This window comes from Mesocricetus auratus, unplaced genomic scaffold (assembly GCF_017639785.1).
Source record: "Mesocricetus auratus isolate SY011 unplaced genomic scaffold, BCM_Maur_2.0 Super-Scaffold_100676, whole genome shotgun sequence".
Lineage (NCBI taxonomy): Eukaryota > Metazoa > Chordata > Mammalia > Rodentia > Cricetidae > Mesocricetus > Mesocricetus auratus.
The window spans coordinates 70,185,646-70,208,986 of record NW_024429266.1 but is presented as its reverse complement, the minus strand read 5'-3'; the positions used below and the strand labels follow the sequence as shown (position 1 = coordinate 70,208,986).

Below are 23,341 nucleotides of genomic sequence, written 5' to 3'. Positions count from 1 at the left end.
TTGTTTTGTTTTTTGAGATAGTGTCTCTATGAAGCCCTGACTGTCCTGGAATACTCCGTCAGTGGTTCTTAACCTATGGGTCACAATTCTTTTTGTAACAAGCCTCTATCTCCAAAGATATTTACATTAAGATTCATTACAGTAGGAAAATTACAGTTATGAAATATCAAGGAAAATAATTTTATGGTTGACAGTCACTACAACCTGAATAACTATATTAAAGGGTCACAACATTAGGAAGGTTGAGAACCACCGTTCTAAGTAGACCAAGCTGGCCTCAAACTCACAGAGATCCACCTACCCCTGCCTCCCAAGTGCTGGGATGAAAGATGTGTGCCGCTATGCCTAGCAACAACAAAAGTTTTTAAAGTCAGTGTTTGCTGGTGTGAATAACTGGGAGAGGAACATCCATCCCCCATTCTAGTTGTTGAGTTCATTTTTTGCACCTGATGTGGCTTCTGCCTTGTGTTACCTACTGTCTGGGTTCAGATGGCCAAGGGCATGACCATGGTCTATTATGGCTCTGGGCTAGCCTGGCTATATGGTTTTTTTATACAAGCTTTTCCCCCCATTATTTGTTTGTTTTTGAGACAAGGTCTTTCTATGGAGATTCAAGCTGGCCTTGAACACATACTAGCTGCCTCAGTTTCCTGAATGCTAGGTGTGTGCCAGCACACTTTGCCTCCCCATTTTAAGTCTTAGATAGTCCATGTGTTTTATAAAGTACATAAAAAATATTCCAGGTCCGTAAGAATAGCTCAAGGAAAACTAGTGACAGTTGGTAAAATGCTTTCTGTGTGTACATGAGGGTTTGAATTTGATGCTCAGCATGTAAAAGCTGGACACAGCCACGTATGCCTGACCCCAGTGCTGAAGTGGAGAGATAACAGGATTCATAGGGCTTGACCACCAGCTAGCCTATCCAAATCTAGGTTCAGGGAGAGACCCTGGCTTCAAAAATTAAGTGGAAGCCGGGCGTTGGTGGCGCACGCCTTTAATCCCAGCACTCGGGAGGCAGAGACAGGCGGATCTTTGTGAGTTCGAGACCAGCCTGGTCTATAAGAGCTAGTTCCAGGACAGCCTCCAAAGCCACAGAGGAACCCTGTCTCGAAAAAACAAGAAAAACAAAAACAAAAACAAAAAAGTTAAGTGGAGTCCCGCATGGTGGGCCTTTATCATCCCATGCCTTTAATCCCAGCACTCAGGAGATGGAGATAGGTGGAACTCTGAGTTTGAGACCAGCTTAGTCTGCATAGTGAGTCCCAGGACTGCCATAGCTATCAGTCTCAAACAACAACAAAACAAAAACAGACACCCCCGCCCCCACTGAAACAATAGGTATAAAAAGTCGAGTGGAGAGCAACTGACGAAGACACACATGTTAACATGTCTTCCAGGTGCACATGCACATGCGTGCACACATACATTGGCGCACACTGACACGGCTTTTAAGAACAAATAGTAGCCAGGCCGTGGTGGCACACATCTTTAATCCCAGCAGAGGCAGGCAGATCTCTGTGAGTTCGAGGTCAGCTTGCCTGGTCTGCAGAGTGAATTCCAGGACAGCCAGAACTGTTTCACAGAGAAACAACCAACCAAACCAAACCAAACTAAACCAAAACAAAATAACAAATAATATTCTTGTTGCAAAATTTAGTTATATGTATTTCAGTAATACTGTATTTTAAAACATTGCAGTATTAGAACAATGCATAGCTATCCAGCTCCTTCTCTGTAGGATGTGCTCAGAAATAGCAGAGATGAGTTTGGCATTCTGTCTGTGGCTCCAGACTTGTTCAGTAGCCATGATACCAGGATTTCAGAGCGTAACAAGACTTGCTCATCTGCCCTGCAAGTCTAGAATTTACCAAGGGAGTGGTGATGCTGTGGCTGCTATGTTTAGTGGCCTAAAACAATCTAAATAAGGATTTAACTGATCAGACAAAGCCCCAAATAAAGGGAAAGAGGTGTGTTCTGTGACTAGATGGCTGGGAGGCCTTGTTTGGCCTGATGTGGGGTTAAGCAGAGCAGGGAATTGAAGCAGGGATGGTCACCTCCTTGGGGGAGAGGAGCCCTAGGGCCATTCAGACTCCCTTCTCCTAGCTGACTTTGGGTCTCACCCCTTCTCCTGCTCCCCTCGCAGGTGCACTGTATCAGCACAGAATTCACCCCCAGGAAGCATGGGGGCGAGAAGGGAGTGCCTTTTCGGGTGCAGATCGACACATTTAAGCAGAACGAGAATGGGGAATACACGGAGCATCTACACTCTGCCAGCTGCCAGATCAAAGTGTTCAAGGTAGGCTGCACCACACAGCCAACCCTGGTCAAACCCGCCTGCAAACGACCCTTCACCGTTCTTGACCCAGCTGGGTGTGTGGCCTCCTGGGCTTCTCTTTGGATTCCAGTTCACGGACCTGGGCCTGTCCCTGCCCTGCCTGCTGTAGTCACTCACAAGTGTTGGAAGGGGTGTCTCCCCATACCAATGCGAGGCTCTGCTTTTGTAAGAATGACTGACTTTGTTTAGAGTTGTATTTTCCCAGACTCCAAGCATTTTACAGGCATTCATATGTTCTCCTATGCAGTGTCTCCTTAAACATGAGGGCAAATGTAGGAGTGCCAGTGTCTTTAATTCCAGGCAGAGGCAAGTGGATCTCTGCGCGTTTCAGCCCAGCCTGGTCTGCAAAGTGAGCAAAGTGAGCTCCAGGCCAGCCAGGGCAACAAACAAAAAAGAAGTAAACATGAGGTCTAGGGGGCCATTCTTGGAGGTCTAGCTCAAGGCCATTTTTCTCTTCATTGGTTGGCTGTGTGTGTGTGTGTGTGTGTGTGTGTGAGAGAGAGAGAGAGAGAGAGAGAGAGAGAGAGAGAGAGAGAGAGAGAGAGAGAGAGGGAGGGAGGGAGGGAGGGAGGGAGGGAGGGGGGAGAGAGGGAGAGGGGGAGGGACAGAGAGAGAGGGAGGAACAGAGACAGAGAGAGGGAGGGACAGAGACAGAGAGAGAGAGACTGCACAATTATAGATGTCAGAGGATAGAAATCAGCTCTCTCCCTCGTAAGTCCTGGGGATTGTACCCAATATCAGGCTTTGTCTCTCTACCCACTGAGCAATATCACCAGTTCATTGTCTGCCTTAGATTTTGAGACAGCTGGCTAAAATAGTATGACTAGCTGACCACTGAGCTCCAGGGATCCTCCTGTCTCTGCCTCCTCAGCACCAGTATTCTGGTGTGTGTCACCATGCCTGGAGTTTTCTGTGGGTGTTGGTTCTATATTAGGCTCTCACACTTGTATGATGGGCACTCTATAAGAACTCTACCATTGAGAAGACCCTCAGGCCGGCTTTCTTTTCAAAAAGAAGGTTGTGTGGCTCAGTGATAGATTGGCTCTAGTCAGGCTGTGGCGACCCACACCTTTAATCCCAGCACTCAGGAGGCAGAAGCAGGCAGATCTCTGTGAGTTCGAGACCAGCCTGGTCTACAAGAGCTAGTTCCAGGACAGCCTCCAAAGCCACAGAGAAACCCTGTCTTGAAACCGCCCCCACCCCCCACCCTGTCTCCCCAAAAGAGAAGAAGATTCCCTCTAATGCGTAAGGAGGTCCTGAGTTCTGTCTCAAGTACCAGGAAAACAAATTCATCATAGAGAAAGAAACATCTTCAGAAGTCTACTCAGACTCTTGCTATCCTGATTCATGCAGCAGTCTCTCACTGCTGGTTCTTATCTCCTCAATCTGGATTGATTATTTCCTGAAGATTATGCACTGTCCCTATATCCTCAGGCCCTCAGGGACATGGAAGGTGCAGCAGATTCGTGTCAGTAACTTTTTTTTTAGGATGGGGTTTCTCTGTGCAACAACCCTAGATGTCCTGGAACTCACTCTGTAGACCAGGCTGGCCTTGAACTCACAGAGATCTGCCTGCCTCTGACTCCTGAGTGCTGGGATTAAAGGTGTGTGCCACCACTGCCTGTCTGTGTCATTCTTAAGAGCATGAGGCTAGCCCATGACCAGCAGGCTAAACTTCTGTCCATCTGTAGAATATTGGAGCCCCTCCCATCAGGGGTCACTTTGGGACCAGCCTTCTTCGTACCCAGGTGAATTTGGAACCTGCTGGAAACATCTGCTGGCACTGGAGACCAGGGGAGAGTCTATTTCAGATCGGGATGTATTAGAGGGACCGCAGGGTCATGCTGATCTTCCCGAACAGGGATAGGCAGCAACTAAATATTCATAGGTATAACCACAGACCTGGAGACTGGGCAGTTGAGGCTGCCCCCCCAACTGGCTTTGTGCCCCCAGAAAGCAAGACTGCCTCTGCCCACTGTGTGGCCTGGAATTTTGAGTTCATGGCAGGCATGTTACCTATAGGATATTTTCTCTCTTTGTATAAGGGGTGTTTGTATGTGTATGTGAGGGCTGAGTATACTTGTGTAGCATGTGGAGGTCAGGGGTCAACCTTAGGTTCCCCAGGAGTCCTCTACCCTATTTTTGATATAGGTTCTCTCACTGAATGTGGAACTGACCGATTAGGCTAAAGGATCTACTGGTCTGCTTCCTCTCCTCTGGAATTATGTGTTTGTCACTGTGCCCTGTTTTTTACATATTTTCAGGGGGATCAAGTTCAGGTTCTTTTTTTTTTTTTTTTTTCGAGACAGGGTTTCTCTGTATTGTTTTGGAGGCTATCCTGGAACTCGCTCTGTAGACCAGGCTGGCCTTGAACTCACAGAGATCTTCCTGCCTCTGCCTCCCAAGTGCTGGGATTAAAGGCGTGCACCACCAACGCCTGGCTCAAATTCAGGTTCTTGAAGTGTCAGGTTTCTGAAAGAAAAAAAGCTAGTGTGTTCTGACCAGCCAGTCTCTTGAAGGGCATGAGGTGGAGAGCTTTACCCCACAAGCATACTAGTTGATGGTCCGGCTGTACCTACCTCACCTATGGCCTCTGAGGCAGGGCGGAGAGGCTGAGACTTTAGTACTAGAGCAGGAGGCTACATGGGGCTGCCATGACCCTAACAGTTTCTTTCTTTTTTTTTTAAAGATTTATTTATTTATTACATATACACCAGATTGAATTGTAGATGGTTGTCAGCCACCATGTGGTTGCTGGGAATTGAACTCAAGACCTCTGGAAGAGCAGTCAGTGCTCTTAACCTCTGAGCCATCTCTCCAGCCCCCAGACCCTAACAGTTTCTTTGGTGCTCACATTGAACACTGTGCCTGCTGTTAAGTGTCCCTGTGAGGCTCACTGCAAGCTTATCTTGATCTGAGATTGGTGTCACCCTGAATGAGGCTTCCCTAACAGCCCTTGAGCAGGGAACCATAAGGCATCCCCCGAGGAAGGCACACACTGGAATGAAAGTTCTGTGGGGCCACTAGACCTGAACTAATTGTTAGTATTTGCGCATCGCAGGTGGGTAATAAAATTGCTCAGCGCCGAGGGGCTCTGAGTCTTGTATCTGTGCTTGCCAAGCAGGGTGGGAGAAACAAGGAAGGTGACACAGGAGAGAGGGACTGTACCCTCAGGCCTCTCCTACCAACTCAGGCCCTGAGCCTCTGGTTTGCCTGTGGGGCTGGGGCACTCTTGTAGGCAGCACATAAAATGGATTCTGTGGTGGCTGTGGGGTTGGGACAGGACACTCTTTGTAGGCAGCACATAGAATAGATCCTATGGTGGCTGTGGGGCTGGGACACTCTTTGTAGGCAGCACCTGGATTCTGCAGCCTCTTGCACTGTCATTTACCCACAGCAGAGACAGAGAGGCCATTGAGAGTGACATGTATTTGAGGGCTGGGTGTGCTGTGGTGTTTCCCGTCTTGGTTCGCCCTGGCTCCATCCAGAAGCAAGTGGCCATTGGTAGCAATCTTTCCTAAGCACCCACTGAGCTGCCACGTAGTAGGTTCAAGATCCCAGGGTTGGAAAGAAAACATGCCACTCGGGAGGCTCAAGAGCTGTCCTTCCTGGTCTTCAGGCACGGGTTGAGGTGAGAGCCTGCAGGCCTCTGTCTTCCTTCCCCAGCCGATGGCGGCTTTCTGGTCTAAGTGGACCCTGTATTCTGTACTTGCAGCCAAAGGGAGCTGACCGGAAACAGAAAACCGACCGGGAAAAGATGGAGAAAAGAACAGCTCAGGAGAAGGAGAAGTACCAGCCATCCTACGAAACCACCATCCTCACTGAGGTGGGCTGGGGCTGGGGCTGGGGACATGTGCAGTCAGAAAATCGCCCATCGGGTGTGCCCAGTGCACACATCAGTGGGGCTGTTGGTGGGTGACTCTGAGGTCACTTTGAGCTCCTTGCTGCCTTTGAATATGTTAGTGCTTTTGAAAATGTGGGTGAACAGGTTATACATTCAGTCAATGTGGTTCAAAATGTGAAAGAGTGCAACCAAAAGCATCTCCCCATTGACCGATCTATGCCTTGACTCTCCCCACTCTCAGCATCTCTCTCCAGGCACCCAGGGCCTCTGGCTCTGTGGAGCATCTGTCTTTCCCTGCAGTTAAGGCTGTATGTACACACTTTAGCCCATACCCATGTCTGTATGTCAGCAATACACACGCTTCTGCACTGTGTCTGTTGTGTCTAATGGCTCATCTTGCACGCGACTCCTGCTGTCTCTCCACAACAACTTTCCAGTTCCTTGTCCAGCTGTGCAGTGCCCTGAGGAGGCCTGTTGTGGACATGCACATGGCAGAGCTATGTACCATGTTCTACTCATCTATGTGAGCTCACTGGCTGGTTGTGTAAGCACTGGCTTTTGCTTGTTTGTTTGGTTGTTTTTGTTTTGTTTTGTTTGAGACAGGGTCCTCATGTATCCCTGGCTGTCCTCGAACCTTTGATGTAGACCAGGCTGGTCTCCAATTCACAGAGATACTGCCTCTGTTTCTTGAGTGCTGGGATTAAAGGTGTGTGCCACTATGCCCAGCAGGCAGACTTTTTATAATTCAGTGCTAGGGCCTGAGAGATGGCTCAGTGGGTAAGATCCCCAGATCCCAGGTGGAAGGAAAGAGCTGCCTTCTGGGCGTTGTCCTCTGACCTCCATACACAAGCCATGCTATACGCACACCAGAACACACACATGTACACATGAGAGAGCACATGTGTGTGCGCGCATGCACACACACATGTTCATATAATAAAATAAATACACAAGTACATTTAAGGTAAGATCCGGTGTCAAGTTGGAACCCAGGATCTCAGGTGCATACAATGAGCACCTGAGGCCGTTGAGCCCTAGCCCAGCCCCAGCACTTGCTATTTTCTTCCTTGGAGAGATTCAGAAATGTACACCACAGAGACAGCCCTCTGGAACCATCCATGGGTTCAGGGAGCTCCTCAGAGTCTGTCACCAGCTCCTCTGTTTCCTTCAGTGGCTTTTCTTTTGCTGGCCTGTTTTCTTTAAGAGGTCATTCCTCATTGTGTTGGGGGTTTTGACTAGTTCGATTCCCTCTGAAGGCATGTATAAGACTCAGGATGGCCATGCAAGGTCAAGGCTATGTTGATGGTGAGATTTGTGTATAGATATCCAAGAGGAGGGTGGCCAGCAGGTCCCAGCTGTGCATATGCCAGTGCATGTATGTGCTAAGCCACATGTGAGGGTAAAGAGCTGATGTGGCTTACACATGTGTGCTGGCACTTTATTTTTCCTGAGGGTGACAGTGGGCAGGGAGCCCGGAACAGGAAAACTTCCTTTTGCTCTCCGCCAGCAGAAGGACACAAGGACTGTGTTTCATGCAATTTCTTCCCATGCCTGGTCCATGCCTGACTGATGACGCTGCCAGGAATACCCCATCTGGTGCTGTTTCTCATACTGGCTGAGCCCCAACTTCTCTGTTCTAACCCTGACTTCCTTGAAAGAAGGGAGTGTGTCGTGGCAGTGCAGGCTCTCCAAAGCACAGCACAGCATAAAGAACCCAGGCTTTGACCTTGGGATGCCAGCATGCCCCTTCTATCAGCTCATCAGATTTCCTCCCTCGGTAGGATTTAGCATCAACAAATTCCAGCCCACACTCACAACGGTTAAATATTTACCAACCTGGCATTTGGTGGGGGATAGTCAGTCTTGAGTTATGCTGCAGCCTGGCCCTCTCCAAGCGAAGTCACTGAGTCACTGCCCTCCAAGGGAGGGAAGGGAAGAAACACAGACTTGGGACACGCCCTTTCCCTTGAGGTCTGTGTTCTCTCTCCAACACCCCTAACTGGCCTGCGCATTGGAATGTCCACCAGGGGAAGGCTTACATCATGTGTGTTTCTGTCTTTTGGAGCCCAGATGGGTGCTAAATGGAGTAACTGTACAAGTCGGCTGGGAGGAGCTACTCTTGGAAGAGTTCAGGATCCCTCCTGCCTGCTAAGCCCTGCATGCAGTCTCCTCGCTTCATAGAATGGGTTTTTAGCTCTGAATTGTACTGTTTTTTTTTTCCTTTAGAAATCATCTATGCCCTGTACGATGCATCTTTAAATATATTTGACCAGTTGAACCCAAATGATTGTCTTCATTTGACGGTTTAGGCATTACATGATGCTTCTTTCCACCTCTGGTTTGTACCAGGAAGCTCAAAGGGGTACATTTCATGGTTTGCCTGTTACGTGTCATGTTGGGTGACCCTAGCAGTCTGGCTGGCTATGGCTCTTTGTGAGTCAGTATGGGCTCTGTGTTGACACAACAGAATCTTAGGCTGATGAATACTTACTTTGAGAGGCCCAAGGAGCATGGGCTGTCTCTTGAGCTTATCCCAAGACCACTGTTGAGTCACATTGTCTCGAATCTTTTCCCACAGTGCTCTCCATGGCCTGATGTAGCCTACCAGGTGAACAATGTTCCATCTCCAAGCTACAATGGCTCTCCCAACAGCTTTGGACTTGGGGAAGGGTATGTCCAACCTTCCTTTCCTTGGGGATCCTGGCATACAGTGGGGTAGAGGTTCCTTTTTTTGGTCTTCTTTAGTCCCACGGCCTGGCATCTATTTGGGTTTTAGTGTGGCTAACTGGCATAGCAATTGTAGCTATATTTATCTATTCCTTGCCTACACCCCATGTTGGGGGTGGAAATCCAGGGCCTGATACATGCTAGGCAAGAGATCTACCCCTGAGCTACATCCCCTCAGCTCCCATATTTAGCTTTGGGTTTTTAAAGCAGGGTTGTATATCACTCAGATTGACCTTGAGCTTGTTGGTTAGCACAGGCTGGCCTTGAACTTGCAATCCTACTTTTTTAGCCTCTTGTATGCCATCACACCTGGCTATGTGCTCTCCCCCCATCCAGTGTGTGTGTGTGTGTGTGTGTGTGTGTGTGTTCTTTTGTGTATACTTTCACGAGTGCTGACATGTTGTGAGAATTTACCTTGAAAACCAGTGTTCACCTGAGGTGGGTGCTGGGTGGCTGAGGCATTCAGAAGATTCCTCTTAGTTTTCTCTCTACCTCTTGTGAATGCCTTCTGAAGAGACCGTTCAGGTAGGAGCCTCCACCCTGGCTTCAGCGTTTGTACCACCGAAGCTTGATGAACTTGGCTGACTCTGCAGATAGACCATGTGACCCCAAGGACATGGTGATAGGACAGTGAAGACATCATAGGCAGATTCTAACTGGCAGGTGCAGACGGAGGCTCTTGACATCGCTAGGTGGCTTTGCAGGGATGTCCTGGGAGTGAGAAGAGGACTCCAGCCTGGATGCTGATAACCCTTGAAAACAGAACCTGTGTTTTGTGCCTTGAGCCCCTGCTCAGCCGCCCATCTATAATGGAATGTGGGGGTTGGGGATGGAGCTGGAGCTCATTTAGTAGAGGAAATGCTGTGTTTGATCTCCAGCATCTGGTGCAGTGGCACCTGTAAGGCCAGTATTCTGGAGGTAGAGGAAGAGGATCAGCAGTTCAAAGTTACGTAGCAAGTTCAAAGCCAGCCCAAACTAAAGGAGATATGCTCCAAAAAATAAAATAAAGAAATAAAATAAAGAAAAAAAGAAGCCAGGCGTTGGTGGCACACGCCTTTAATCCCAGCACTCAGGAGGCAGAGGCAGGCGGATCTCTGTGAGTTCGAGGCCAGCCTGGTCTACAGAGTGAGTTCCAGGACAGCCTCCAAAACAATACAGAGAAACCCTATCTCAAAAAAACAAACAAAAAAAGAAAGAAAGAAAGAAAGAAATGAAGGAAGAAAGAGAGAGAGAGAGACAGAAAGAAAGAAAGAAAGAAAGAAAGAAAGAAAGAAAGAAAGAAAGAAAGAAAGGCTGTCTGAGCTTGGCTTTGCTGTTGTGAAATGTCTTCTCGTGATCATAGAATAAAAAGAGTCATTTAGATCAGACAGACCTGCTCTTTAATGTCTGCCCTCCCCAGTGCAGAAGGGGAGGGAGTTAGGAGTTCAGTACAGGCTTGTGAGGAACCCTGTGCCTGTGATACAGACAGTGGAAGGGATGCTGTTGTGACTGATGGCCAGGTTGAGGGCCACCTCTGCAAGGGGCCTGCATGTGCATGTGAATGTGTGGGTGTGTGTGTGGAAGCCAGAATCTGATGTCAGGAGGCCTCTTCACTGGTTCTTTACCTCGCCTTTTGAGTCAGAGTCTCCCTGGACCTGGAGCTCACTGACTTGGTGAGTGAGGCTGGCTGGCCAGTGCTCTCGAGTGAAGCTTCTATCTCATTTCCCAGGACAGGGATTAGAGGCATGCCATGCTGCACCAGCTTTTATGTAGGTGTTGGGACTTGAACATGCTTGCATGGCAAGTGCTTCTGTACCTTCCTATTAGGAAAACCCAGACCACGTTTTCCTTCCTAAGTGGGTACCGACCTGTGGATTCAGTGATGATGGCATGGGAATTAAGGACTCACCAGACCAGTATGAATGGTTAGTGGAGTTTTATTGGTTGAAGAACAATTTTATTGGTTGAATAGAAAACAGCAAGTGAGTTTGGCGGTGGTCCTGCTCCAAGGACACAGTCCTGCCTCCCCAAGCTCTCGGCAACCTCTGGGGCTTCTGAACCCTGATCCTTTCCCTTTAATCACCTGTAACCACACCCAAAAGGCGTGGTCACTGTTCCAAGTGTGGAGGCAAATATATCGCTATACAGCCCAGTCACCCTTATGTGTCCCCTGGCTAGGATTTGGTTCACGTAGGTTCTGGAACCTTCTTCGTGTCCTTGGAAGCCCTCATGTTCATCTACCATCTCTTTTCCATTACAGCAACAGCTCACCTACCCACCCAGTGGAGCCCTTACCCTTGGGCAGTGATGTAAGTGTGCGTGGGTGTTGGCGGGCTGGTGGTTGGTTCCTCTGGCTCGGTGGCCATTTTGAGCCTCCTTTCTCTTGTTTGCAGCACCTGCTTCCCTCCGCCTCTATCCAGGATGCCCAGCAGTGGCTGCACCGCAACCGCTTCTCACAGTTCTGCAGGCTCTTCGCCAGCTTCTCGGGTGAGCATCGTGGGGTTAGGTGTCCTGGCTTGCTCTTGGTCCCATGTGTCCAGGAGAACCCTCAGTGTGGGTTCCCTTTCTTACGGCTTGTGGTATGACATTCTGTCCCTAGACAACCCTTGACAAGTTCAATTTGAGGGGCTGTTGAGTGACTGTACTCACATCTTCTCCCTGTGGGTATGGTTGGGCTCTGACCTGCCCAGGTAGGGCTCTTATTGGCTGCTCTTCTCGTCAATGTGGCGTGTGGGGAGGGCTATTGTGTCTCACAGTTCCGAAGACACAGTTCACCAAGACAGGCGGGCTGTGGCAGCAGAGTGTGAGGCAGCTGCTCACGGGGCAGGGGCATCCACCGTCAGGAAACTGTGCTGAATGCTGGCACTCAGCTCCCTCCCCCTTTTCCTTCAGCTGGGAAGCCCAGCCCGTGGGGTGGTGCTGCCTGCATTCACGGTGGGTCTTCCCACCTAGGTTAACCAAATCAAGACTCTCCCGCACAGACATGTCCAAAGGTTAGTGTCCTAAGTGAGTCTAGATCCTGGTGAGTTGACAGCATCAACCATCTCAGGCCCTCTTGGCCAATCAGGGCAATGCATACCCGTCACATGGGCCCCACACCTTTCCTCTAGTGCTATCCACTGGAGCTGGAGGTGAACTTCAGGTGGGATGGGAGAGAAAACCCATTTACACCCTCCACAAAGGTTTCTGAGGGTTTGGCTGAGGGAAGGCCCGCAGATGAATCTTGTAAATGGGGTGCTGTGGGGTACAACGGTGAACAAAGCAGTGATCCCGACCCCCCTAAGCAGTTAACCCGGATTGAGGGAGGGTAAAGGTCCCTTGCAATTTGAGGGGAGCAGCTGTCTGCAGCAGTAGGAACAAAGGGATCTCTAGCTGCCTCAGCTTCATTTCCAAGAACATTCCGACTGGAAGGTAGAAGGTGCAAGGACAGCCAGGGACCTGATACCACAGTGGGAACTGGCCGCTTCAGGGCACCGTGACCTGTGCTGGGCCAAGGAGGGCAGAAATGGCTCCTGACCTATGCTGGGAGGGGAGCAGAGCAGGGGAGAGCTTCCCCAGGGTCCTTGAGTGGTAGAGAGGCCAGAGTGTCAGGGGAGAGCTCTGCAGGCAGAGAGAAAGTGCAGAGGCTGTGAGGTAGGTGCTACAGAATGGAACAGAGAAGGCAGTAAGGTCAGTGGGGAGGGGGGGGCTGACACGGATTCTGGTAGGACCATAGGAGGATATTGGCTTTTAACCCCAATACAAAGCCAACCATTCCGGATTGGAACTGTAGCTCAGTTAGATTGCTTGCCTAGCATGCACGAGGCCCCAGCACCACATAAACCTGGGTATAGTGCACTCAGTAGGTAGAAGAATGAAGTTCAAGGTTACCTCAGCTATACAGCTTAAGGCCACCCAGGTACATGAAACCATGTCTCAAAGAAAAGAAAAAGTAAGGGTTGGATGTAGGGAGCCATTGTGTTTGCAGAGCTACTCCTGACATCCCACCTGAGAGAGATGAAGGAGATGACTGGAGACCTCTGGGATCCAGGGCCTCAGTCTTTCACACTGCTGGCATTCCCGTTAACCACCATCCTCTTCTGTTCTTGCCAGACGCTGGCCTTCCTCTTCCCCTTCAAGTGGGGTGGTAGGTCTGGCCATGCCTGTGTCTCTTGGGAGGCCAGTGCTCTGCCTCTTGGTTTGTGCTGGTCTCAGGAGTGTGTTTGTATTGTCCACCTCCAGCAAGCTGTATGTTTCTGCACAGAGACACACACATGTTGCTGGTGGCAGCATGCTGGCAAAATCTGTGTGGATAGAATAGTTGGTGCTGGTGGAAAGTTCAGAGAGCTGGGTGGGCAGGCGGGTGGACGGGGCGGATGGGCGGGGTGGGTGGACTATCTCCTTGTACTTGTGAGCACACTAGCTTTTAGCGTCTGACATTGTACGGCTCCTGGGGTTGTTTGGTCATGCCATTCCTCTCTGTGGAAGGTCTAGTGCCCACTGAGGGTGAGGCTGGCCCTACTTTCTCCATCCCTGCTGTGGGGTCTGTGGGTATATGCCATGTGACCGGTGGCGCGTGTCTCCACTTAGGTGCTGACCTGCTGAAAATGTCCAGAGATGATTTGGTCCAGGTCTGTGGCCCTGCAGATGGGATTCGGCTCTTCAATGCCATCAAGGGCAGGTAGGTGTCAGTTTAGAGAAGGCAGCCAAAGACTGTGGCCACTGGGCTGCCTGTGTATAGCAAGAAGCCTCATCTCGGCCTCTTGAACCGTGGGGGAGCCTGCTGGTGGGACTAGGTGATGGAAGGGACCCCTATTAAGCGTGGGGATAAATAAATGCTGGAGGTGTTAGGGGGGTGGGACAGTGAATGAGATGCCATGTGGAGATCACTCAACACCTGGCTGGACACACCTCAGTGTTAGTAATTTTCTCATTGCCATGACAAAATGCCTGACAAAGGCAGCTTGTGAGAAGAAAGAAGGTACAGTGCTATGTTCAGCACTGCTTGAGCGATGGACCAGAGTGCGGCAGCTAGGGAATGAAGAAAGGGCAGACTCACATACCGGAAAGATGGGTGCGGGTAGACTGGTTTCCCTGAAGGAGGGAGGCTCGGTGCGTACTTCAGAGCTGAACACGGAGGTGGGTTATTGCATGCAGGTGAACAAGGCTTAGTACATGCAGACAAACAGGAAGGAGGATTACAGTGTACAGCTGAACAAGATGATTTAGCTAATCTCACTAGGAACTGACTCTCAGGGGAGCAGTCTTCAGTCCATAAATATCAAGGGGGTGGCGCCACAGTGGTTGTTTTATGAACTCACTATCAATATTCATACAACGACTCTGAGCCTCACTTCAGGGCAAGGCTTTGCCGTTTCCCCATGGGTCTGAGGCTTGGGTCCTTGGTATGGTCAGTTTATTTCGTTACGCATATTTTTAGATATGAGTTTTCTGCGTGCCAGAAGAGGGCATCAGATCCCATTATAGATGGTTGTGAGCTATGGTATGGTTGCTGGGAATTGAACTCAGGACCTCTGCAAGAGTAGCCAGTATTCTTAACCGCAAGCCATCTCTCCAGCCCCAACATGGCCAGCTTATGGCAACAACACACATTCACTCAGGGCTTCACACACTCTGCTCCCCACAGTTCAGTCCATCAAGGAAGCCATGGCTGAAGTAGCAGAAGGTAGCTGGTCACGTTATGTCTGTAAGTCAGGAAGCAGAAAGAGGAGACTGCTGTCGGTTCAGATTGTGGCTTCTTTGTGTGACATGTGAGATCCCGGTTCATGAGATGGAGCTGCCCGTGTTTATGGTAGGGCCTCTTGCCTCAGTTAACCCAAGCTAGAAATTCCCTCCCTCACAGAAGTTTGTCACCTATGTGATTCCAGATCCCCAATTAATATTAACCATCACATCCTCCCTCTCCTCCATTGGACCCAGAGTCTGTGAATCTTGGCCTTTAGTCACTAGCCCAGACTCTGGACACTTGCAGAGTCCTGACTGAGAGCTGACACCCCAGGGGCGGGGTTTGGCCTTGAAAACCACAGTGGAGTTTTCAGGGCGATACTGTGTGAGAGAACTCTTTGCCACCATGGAAATGGAACACTCTACGATAGTCCGGAAACCTGGCCATGTGGGACCCTGTACTGTGGCACTTAACATCACAGTCAAACCAAATTTAAGTTTTTTTTGTTTTTGTTTTTTTTTGTTTTTTTTGGTTTTTCGAGACAGGGTTTCTCTGTGGCCTTGGAGGCTGTCCTGGAACTCGCTCTGTAGACCAGGCTGGCCTCGAACTCACAGAGATCCGCCTGCCTCTGCCTCCCGAGTGCTGGGATTAAAGGTGTGCGCCACCAACGCCTGGCTCCAAATTTAAGTTTTTATTGAGATTTTGTGCTCTTTGTTTTTTCTGGGGCTGAGACCAGAACCCAGAGCTTGTGTATGCCAACATGTGCTCTGTCGTTGAACTGCTCCTGAGCCCTGAAGTGAAAACACAATAGCCAGCTGGGGAGGGTACAGTTGTAGATGGAGAGGACACAAATGAGAGGCTGGGTCCTAGATCTGCCTCCTGGGAGCCGTGCGATGAAAAAAAAAAAGCCATTTGTCCCTCTGAGCCTCAGTTTCCCTATATGTGAAATGGGGATGAGCCAGGCTCATTTTTGGGTGAGGAACTCTGTATATCAAAATCTCTCTGTCTCTTCTCTTCTCCCCCTTGGGGGATGAAGCCCGGGGCTGCACACGTGCCGAGCACAAGCTCTGCCACCAGGCTACACTCCCTACCACCTCTTGAGATCCTCATCTTGAGATTCAGGTCTACAGAAAAGCTTCAGCTTGGCAGGTTGCAAAGAGTCCTCTATCCCTTTCCTCCAGAACATCCTGAATGAAGCCGTAAAGATGCGTCAGGACTGGACTCTATCCCTGGGCACCTGTCCATGAGAGGCATACTGCATCCTCGCCGCCGGCTTCTTCCCTAAAACCCTCCATCCTGCGAATTCTACTCTAGGTTCTGGAATATTCCAGCACATTCTAGAGCAACAGCCCATCATGTCTGCTGGTTATTTCCTCTTTTGCCAGGAATGTGAGGCCAAAGATGACCATCTATGTCTGTCAGGAGCTGGAGCAGAACCGAGTACCCTTGCCCCAGAAGCAGGATGGCAGTGGGGACAATAGCCTGTGTGGTGAGTGGAGCAGAGCCTGCAGCCTGCTCAGTTTCTGCTCTCAGTGTTTGAGTTTTCTCTTGCCGTGACACAATACCCGACCCAAGTCACAGCAACATAAGGAAGGCGGTTTGTTATGCCTCTCAGTCTGAGGGCACAGTCCGTGTGGCAGGGAAGTCACGGCACCAAGAATGAGATGCACCTGGTCATGTAGCATCCACTAATAATGGTCTTTAAATGTCCTTCTGCCACCAGAAGCCACCGAGTAACCCCTGGGAAGGTGGCATGGCACTCTCTCCTCTCACAGTGCAGGGTGTGCACACACCAGGCACCACGTCTGAATTCCACTGCTCCTCTAGGGCCTCCCCTCCCCTAGCTGGGTGCCTTGGGGTCTGGTTGGGTCTAGCACATGTGCCCAGGAGAGACAAGTCAGCCAGCCTATGCTTACCTGTCAGTAGGCTGCCGCAGCCTTCTCGGCTTCCAGCGGAATCCGCAGCCCTGGGCATGAGCATCCACACGTGGAGGCGTGCGGCTTCTCAGGATGGGGTAGGGACACGTGGACGGATTGTTGTTCATTTAAAAGAATGCGCTTGGCCCTTCCCAGTGTACCACGCCATCTTTCTGGAAGAGCTGACCACCCTGGAGCTGATGGAGAAGATCGCCAGCCTGTACAGCATCCCCCCGCAGCACATTCACAGGATTTATCGGCAGGGCCCCACTGGCATCCATGTGGTGGTAAGCAACGAGGTGAGCCTGGCCCTCAGGAGCCCCAGATCCCGCACAGAAACAGACTCCACGCCAGCGGTCACAGCCTGTGGGTCACAACCCCTCCATCAAACCTCGATCTCTTTTCCTGGAAAAGCATGAACAAATGTCCTCTCTCCCGAGATGAGGCATCAGCCACAGACTAAAGTCACAACTCCAGGACTGATTAATGTATTAGGTTTACTTACAGGAGTGTAGGTGACCCCATAAGGAAAAGTCTTCTCCTCATAGCTGTATAGACAGGATCTTTCTTTCAGTTAACCTTCGAAACTAAGTATATAAACCTGGGAGGAGGGTGTAGGAAGAATCAGCTTCGTGTGAGGAGTATGAGGAGCCAAGAACCCGCCCTCCCCCCCTCTATAAGGGACTGGCAACAAGTCTTATAATTGAAACCATCTTACTACATTTATTTGTTATTTTGTGAGGGGTGGTAGGTGGGTGAGTGGGTGCTACTGCACACACGAAGATCAGAGGAAGACTTTCAGGAGTCAGTTCTCTCTCGCCACCATATGGGACTTGGCAAACACTGTTAATAGCCCAGCCATCTCCACAGTCCTACTGGCTCATTCTTGAGAGTTCCTTGTGGGTAGTCCCTTGTGCTGTGACTAAAATGGTAATAGTAGTCTGTTATGCTCAGAGGACAGCTTTCTCCACATGTCCTTGGCTGGGTGCTTTGGGACACATGCACAGTCAGAAGAATGTGCCACCCATCAAGTGGGGAGCAGGTCTGAAGAGGCCAGTAGTTAAATGAGGATGGTTCATGGGAGACACTAGCAAAGCCTCCTTCAGCGATGGAGCTACATACCACTGAATTGGTGCTCAACACAATCCCATGGAAGGAAAGTGGAAATGGCTGCTAGCAGAAGGCCTAGCAAGTGACAGAGCCCTGCTGCCCCAGCCCTTTGGGGAGCGCTGTGGTGAGCAGACTTGCCCACCGAATTGGGCGTCCCGTGTCCATTATGGAACAGATGATCTTAAATTAAGCTTGTGTCCTGTATCTTCCTTCCACTGAGTGTCTGGTATTATATTGGTTAGCTTTCTGGCACAGTAACGAATACGTGGGATCATGAACTTAAGAAGAAAGGTTCAGTCTGAGGAAAAGCTCATTCAGTAAAGAGCTCACCTTGAAAGTGTGAGTACCTGGGTTCAGTTTCCTGAACCCATGTCAAAAGCTGGACATGGTGGTACATCCCAGGGTAATCTCAGTGCTAGAGAGAAAGTGCGCACACACACACACACACACACACACACACACACACACACACACACGACTATGCCTCACAGTTTGAGAGATTTTGAGATTTTGACCCGTCCTGGTGTTTGGGGGCTAGTGGGAGATAACCCATCGTGGTAGGGGTGTGGCTGAGCAAATTGTTCTCACTATGGCCAAGAAAGAAGCAGGTTGGGTAAGGCGCTAAGGTCACAATATTCCCTTCAATATTAACCCCGGTGACCCAACTTCTTTTCAGTGGACCCCACCTCTTATCCAGTAGCACCAGAGGCTAAGACAAAGCTTTGAACACAGGGGCCTTGGGGAAGACACTCCAGATCCAAAGCTGTCAATGCTGCTGTGCCCTGGCTGCTGTGTGTGTGTGTGTGTGTGTGTGTGTGTGTGTGTGTGTGTGTGTGTGTGTACACAAGTCCAGGCTAGCAGCCTATGTCACACATAGGAGACCGAGGCACAGAGACACTGAGTAGTTACCTGCAGATGCCACAGCTGAGATGGGCTAGAGATACGGGAGGAACCCGGATGAACCAGCTGTTGGAGGCCTTATGAAATGGGAGCTGTGGTTCTGTTTTGTTTGTGACAAAGTCTCCTTATGAAAGCCTGGCGGTCCCGAAACTAATGCTGTAGACCAGGCTGGCTCTTGTCCTTGCCCCAGTGCTTCTCTTGCCTCTGCCTACCGAGTGCCAGGGTTACAGGAGTGCACCCCAGGCCCAGCTTAATGCAGCTATGCGTCCTTGTTCTTTTTTGTTTTGTGGCAGGGCTTCAGGGCAAACCCTGACGGGTCCAGCACTCACTGTGTAGATCAGGTTAGCCTCGATCGTGCTCTAGTCATCCAGCCACTACCCGGTGAGTACTGGAACTGCAGACATGTACCGCCGGGTCTAGCTGAAAGCAGCCACTTTCTGCTCCTGTTTCACAGAAAGTGGAAATGGAGCCTGCCTCTAGAGCTGACTAAGAGAAGCTAGGAGGGCACAAGCCTCTGAGTGGTAGACTGCTCTAGTGAGAGAAGCCGTGCCACTTTGTACCTCAAAGAGAATTGCTTGCTTAAGGCAGGATCTGTAGCCCAGGCTGGCCTTGAGCTTGCTGTGTAGCCAAGGATAACCTTCACCTCCACCTCCCCAGGGCTGGGATCATAGCATGCTGGGATTACAGCCCTGCACCAGGTTTGTGCAGCGCTGGAGATGGAACCCAGGGCTCTGTACATGCTAGCTAAGCAAGCACTCTCAACAATGGAGCCACGTCCTCAGGCCCCCGTGGGTTTCTTTTTGAGAAGATAAAAACCATGAATGCGCCTTGCAACTTTCCAGGTCCCTGAGGAAGCCCCTCCCCCATGCGCCCTGTGCCCTCAACAACAGGCGCTTAAGCAAGTGAAGCAGAGAGCAGACCTCAAACGCCACCTTGGCTAAGTAGGCCATTCTTGCTCCCCCAGTCTCCTTCCCACTCAACCTGAATCAATTTGGAAACCTTCAGCCCAGAATTACCCAGAGCGCTGGAGGCAGCCTGGCCAGCGCGGAGCCGGCCCCCGGGGTGCAAGGGCACTCAATTAAACAAGGGAGTTACTGATTAAGCCCTTGTGGGCCCTGCTTAGGGCTTTTCATGCCCAAGTGGCTGGGCGGCCAAGAGTCCGAGCTGGAGCAGGCTGAGGTATAGAATAAATGTGCTTCATGCACCATTAGGCCCTGCAGGGAGGGTCAGGGTCGACAGGTGGGTGCATTTGTAGGATTTGAGGCAGAGTCCAGAGCAGGCAATAAAAAGTGAGTTTTTTTTTTTAATTGAAAGGAGCTTTACTATTGTGTTGGGTTTGGCGCTCATGTCTATGTACATGTTTATACTTTTTCTGAAGTGTATATTGGGAAATACAGCCTGCACATGCAAAGATTTTATAAAATTAATGTACATTTTGTTTTTAAATCTGGTTTTACATACGTGCATGCTTGCACACAGGTATTTATTTGTATGCTCCAGTGTGTGTGGTGTGTGTGTGTGTGTGTGTGTGTGTGTGTGTGTGTGTGTGTGTGTGAGAGTGGTTTCCCTCCTTCCCTCCCTCTGTGGGTTCTGTGAATCAAACTCAGGGCTCCCAGGCTCATACGGCAAGTGCTTTTACGGGCTCATCCACCTCTCGGGCCCTGACGTACACATTTAAATAGGTAGCCAAGTTCTTGTACCCAGTTTACTACAACAGGAGGTTATAACCCCTTTGACCCTTGCCTGTTTATGTGTATTTTATAGTAATCATTTCTTCTTTTTTTTCCTGACATGCTGTTTAGGGGTGGGGGTAGTACACGTGTGTGCTGTGGAGACGGAAGGGTAGCCTTGGCTTTGTTCCTCAGGCACCACTCTTAACACGAAGACAGGGTCTCTTCATGTCTTAGAGCTGGCCATGCAGGCTGTGGTGGCTGGTCAGGGAGCCTGAACAATCCTCTTGTCTTCATCTGCCCAGCCTGGAGTTAGAAGCCCACAGCATCGTGCCTGTTTTGTTTGGTGGGTTTTTAACCTCCGTCTGGGGATCAAACTCAGCTCTTCAAGCCTGAAAAGCAAGCATGTGACCAACCAGGGATCTCCTCAGTCTGGTAGGCTACTTCCTTCTGCCTACTTTGAAACTAGGTGTGGAATAAATAGCCATGCATTCCTCTGGGACCCCTTTTTTTTCACTCCACCGTGTCTTTGATTCACAAATGCTGATGTGTGCAGCTGAGGGTCACTATACCTCCAAGTGCCATGCATGGCTGGATCCCAGGTGGCTCACACTCCTGCCGCTGGCAATGTTGGGATGGTATGAGCTTGAGGGTGCACATGTGGAGGAGTTTGTCTAGGGCACACGCCTTGCAGGGGAACTCCAGGGGTGACCTCCAATAGATGAAGTTTCCTAAAGATCTGTCGCCCTCCGGAAGTGCTAGTTCCCTTGTATATCCTGGTTACATTTTTATCATCACGATGCTCCATTTCACAGATGGGGCCATGGAGCGAGAAATTTTTTTTTCTCTCATCACTGGTTAGAAATCACAGTGAGAGCTTGGGATAGGTGGCTACGGGTCGTCGTTCTCGCACACATGGGGAGTGCAGCAGCTTCTTTCTGTTTGGTCTTTGCAAGCCACTGACCCACAAATCATTCAATCACTGCTGGTTACTTTCTTGTGTCTGTAACAAAACAGCCAGTGGGAAACAGTGCAAGAGAGGAAGGGTTTGTTGTGCTGCACTGAGGTGAGGAACGTATGACAACAGGATCCAGGGAGGCTGCTGGGCCCTTCAGGAAACAGGATGACCAGAAAGTGGTACCCAGCTATAAACGCTCAAGACTACCCACTGACTCTACCTCCTAAAGGTCACGCAAGTTCCCCAACGGTGCCACCAGTCCTGACCCAAGTGACATGGATCTAGAGAAGATATTTTGCATTCAGGCACAATTGTTCCATTTAAAAACACGTTCTAGTCATGAGCCTCTGGACCAATGAAATTGCTTTTCTAAGTGATTTTATCACTGTGGAAACCCCCTAGCTTACAGGTACTCAAAACCTGGATGGTGCATGTGAGTCACTAACATGGCATTGATGCAGCCAAGGGACCTGGTGTGTGAGAGCATGGTGTGGCGGATGTGTGTACTGTGTGTCATCATCTGTACCATACTGGCAATGTAGTAGGGTGTTTACAGTATCCCACAGATATGAGTAATGTTACCAGGACCACAGTGCCACTAAGCAATGAGAATTGTTCAGTTCTATCCATTGTATATGTGTCCTGTTGTTGACCAAAATGGGATTTTTGTGGTATGTGACTTAATTTTTCTTATTTGTTATTGAGACAGTCTCACTATGTAGTCCTGGTGTTCCTGGAACTAACTATGTAGACCAGGCTGGCCTCAAACTCAAAGGGATCCATCTGCCTCTGCCTTCAGAGTGCTGGGATTAAGACTGCACACTAATAGCTGGGCAGTGGTGACACACATTTAATCCAAGCACTCAGGAGGGAGAGGCAGGTGGATCTCTGTGAGTTCCAGGACAGCCAAGGCTGTTACACAGAGTATATAACCACCATGCTTGTTTTTGTGTTTAGTTTTTTAAAAATACAGTTTTATTGTAACATAAAGCCTTCCTTTAGTCCAATACAGGCCCTAGATGACCCATCAAATAAACAAGTAAATGTCCTGTCTTTTGCTTTGTGCTTGTGGGCATGTGGAGGTCAGAGGAGAGCCGGACATTGTTCTAGTGCTGCTCATGCTCCCGCAGCAGTCCCTGACTGGGCCGTGTCTCCATCCCCTTCAGCTGGCAGTGATACATGGGAAGACACCATTGAGAAGAGCATGTCTCTCTTTTGCCTTTCAGATGGTCCAGAATTTCCAAGATGAGTCTTGTTTTACTCTCAGCACATTAAAAGGTAAGCCCGGCCCTGCCATCCTGATAGAAGTGTGTGTCTGTGTTCCCTGCCATCGTAGGGTGACAGGTGGGATCTGCCTGGCCAGGGTCCTTCCAGAAGATGCTGAACTTGGAGCAGCCTTTGGGAGCACCAGGCTTTGTCATACCTAGTCCTAGCCATGCCAGGATGAGTGACATCTCCAGGGAGCAGGCCTGGACATTTGATCTCCATGACCTTGGTGTTTGAGCTTTCATGAAAGGTCTCTGGGAGCCCAAGCAAGGACTGCAATGGCAGGCAGAGCAAATCAGGGACTTGGAGGACACATCTGAGCTAGATGGCTTGAGAGAATGTCAGGATGCCTGTACTCAGCTGACAGGGAACCTACAAACCAGGAGTCACATTTATTTGCACAAGGCAGAGGAAGACCAGCTGGGACGGTTCTTGGGGCCGGGAGGGCAAGTGGGTGGGTTTCATCAAAACAGAAGGCTGAGGCTGGAGAGGTGGCCAGTGGATGAGAGCACTTATTGCTCCTGTGGAGAACCCAAGTAACCACTTGTAAATCCAGCTTCATGGGATCCAAAGTCTGTTTCTGGCCTCTTCAGGCACACACACACACACACACACACACACACACACACACACACACACACACACACACACACACACACAATTAAGACAAACAGGAGACTGGGTCCCAGACTATGCTGCAACCACTTCCTGCCTCATTCTGTGAATCTAGGTTATGTTAGTTAGCTTTTTGTTACTGTAACAAGTCTGAGATAACCAAAAATGAAGAGGGGCTTGTTCGGGCTCAGTTTTGGAAACTTTAGTCTATGGCCGATTGGCTTTATTTTGCTTTTGGGCCCATGGCAAGGCAACATATGATGGCGTGAGTGTGGCGACTGCTCTGCTCTCTTCAAGACAGCCGGCAAGTAAATAAGAGGAAGAGCTAAGATCAGTGTTGCCTCCAAGGATGTCTT

The 23,341-nt window shown here is 49.9% G+C and overlaps 1 protein-coding gene and 1 long non-coding RNA gene across 2 annotated transcripts in view; one reads left to right on the top strand and one right to left on the bottom strand.

Moving 5' to 3' along the window:
• Positions 1-23,341, top strand: part of Tfcp2l1 (transcription factor CP2 like 1) — a 64,079-nt gene that overhangs the window by 32,533 nt on the left and 8,205 nt on the right. Inside the window, exons 6-14 of the mRNA XM_040738224.1 lie at positions 2,144-2,296; positions 6,051-6,161; positions 8,758-8,849; positions 11,146-11,194; positions 11,279-11,372; positions 13,455-13,545; positions 15,936-16,039; positions 16,623-16,765; positions 22,331-22,382. Coding sequence (XP_040594158.1) covers positions 2,144-2,296; positions 6,051-6,161; positions 8,758-8,849; positions 11,146-11,194; positions 11,279-11,372; positions 13,455-13,545; positions 15,936-16,039; positions 16,623-16,765; positions 22,331-22,382 — 889 coding nt within the window. The remainder of the gene's footprint in view (positions 1-2,143; positions 2,297-6,050; positions 6,162-8,757; positions 8,850-11,145; positions 11,195-11,278; positions 11,373-13,454; positions 13,546-15,935; positions 16,040-16,622; positions 16,766-22,330; positions 22,383-23,341) is intronic.
• LOC121136833 lies at positions 5,746-8,097 on the bottom strand. Its single transcript, XR_005873991.1, has 2 exons — positions 8,016-8,097; positions 5,746-6,060 (listed from the first exon to the last, which is right to left on the bottom strand). It is a non-coding gene; the product is annotated as an uncharacterized LOC121136833 (long non-coding RNA).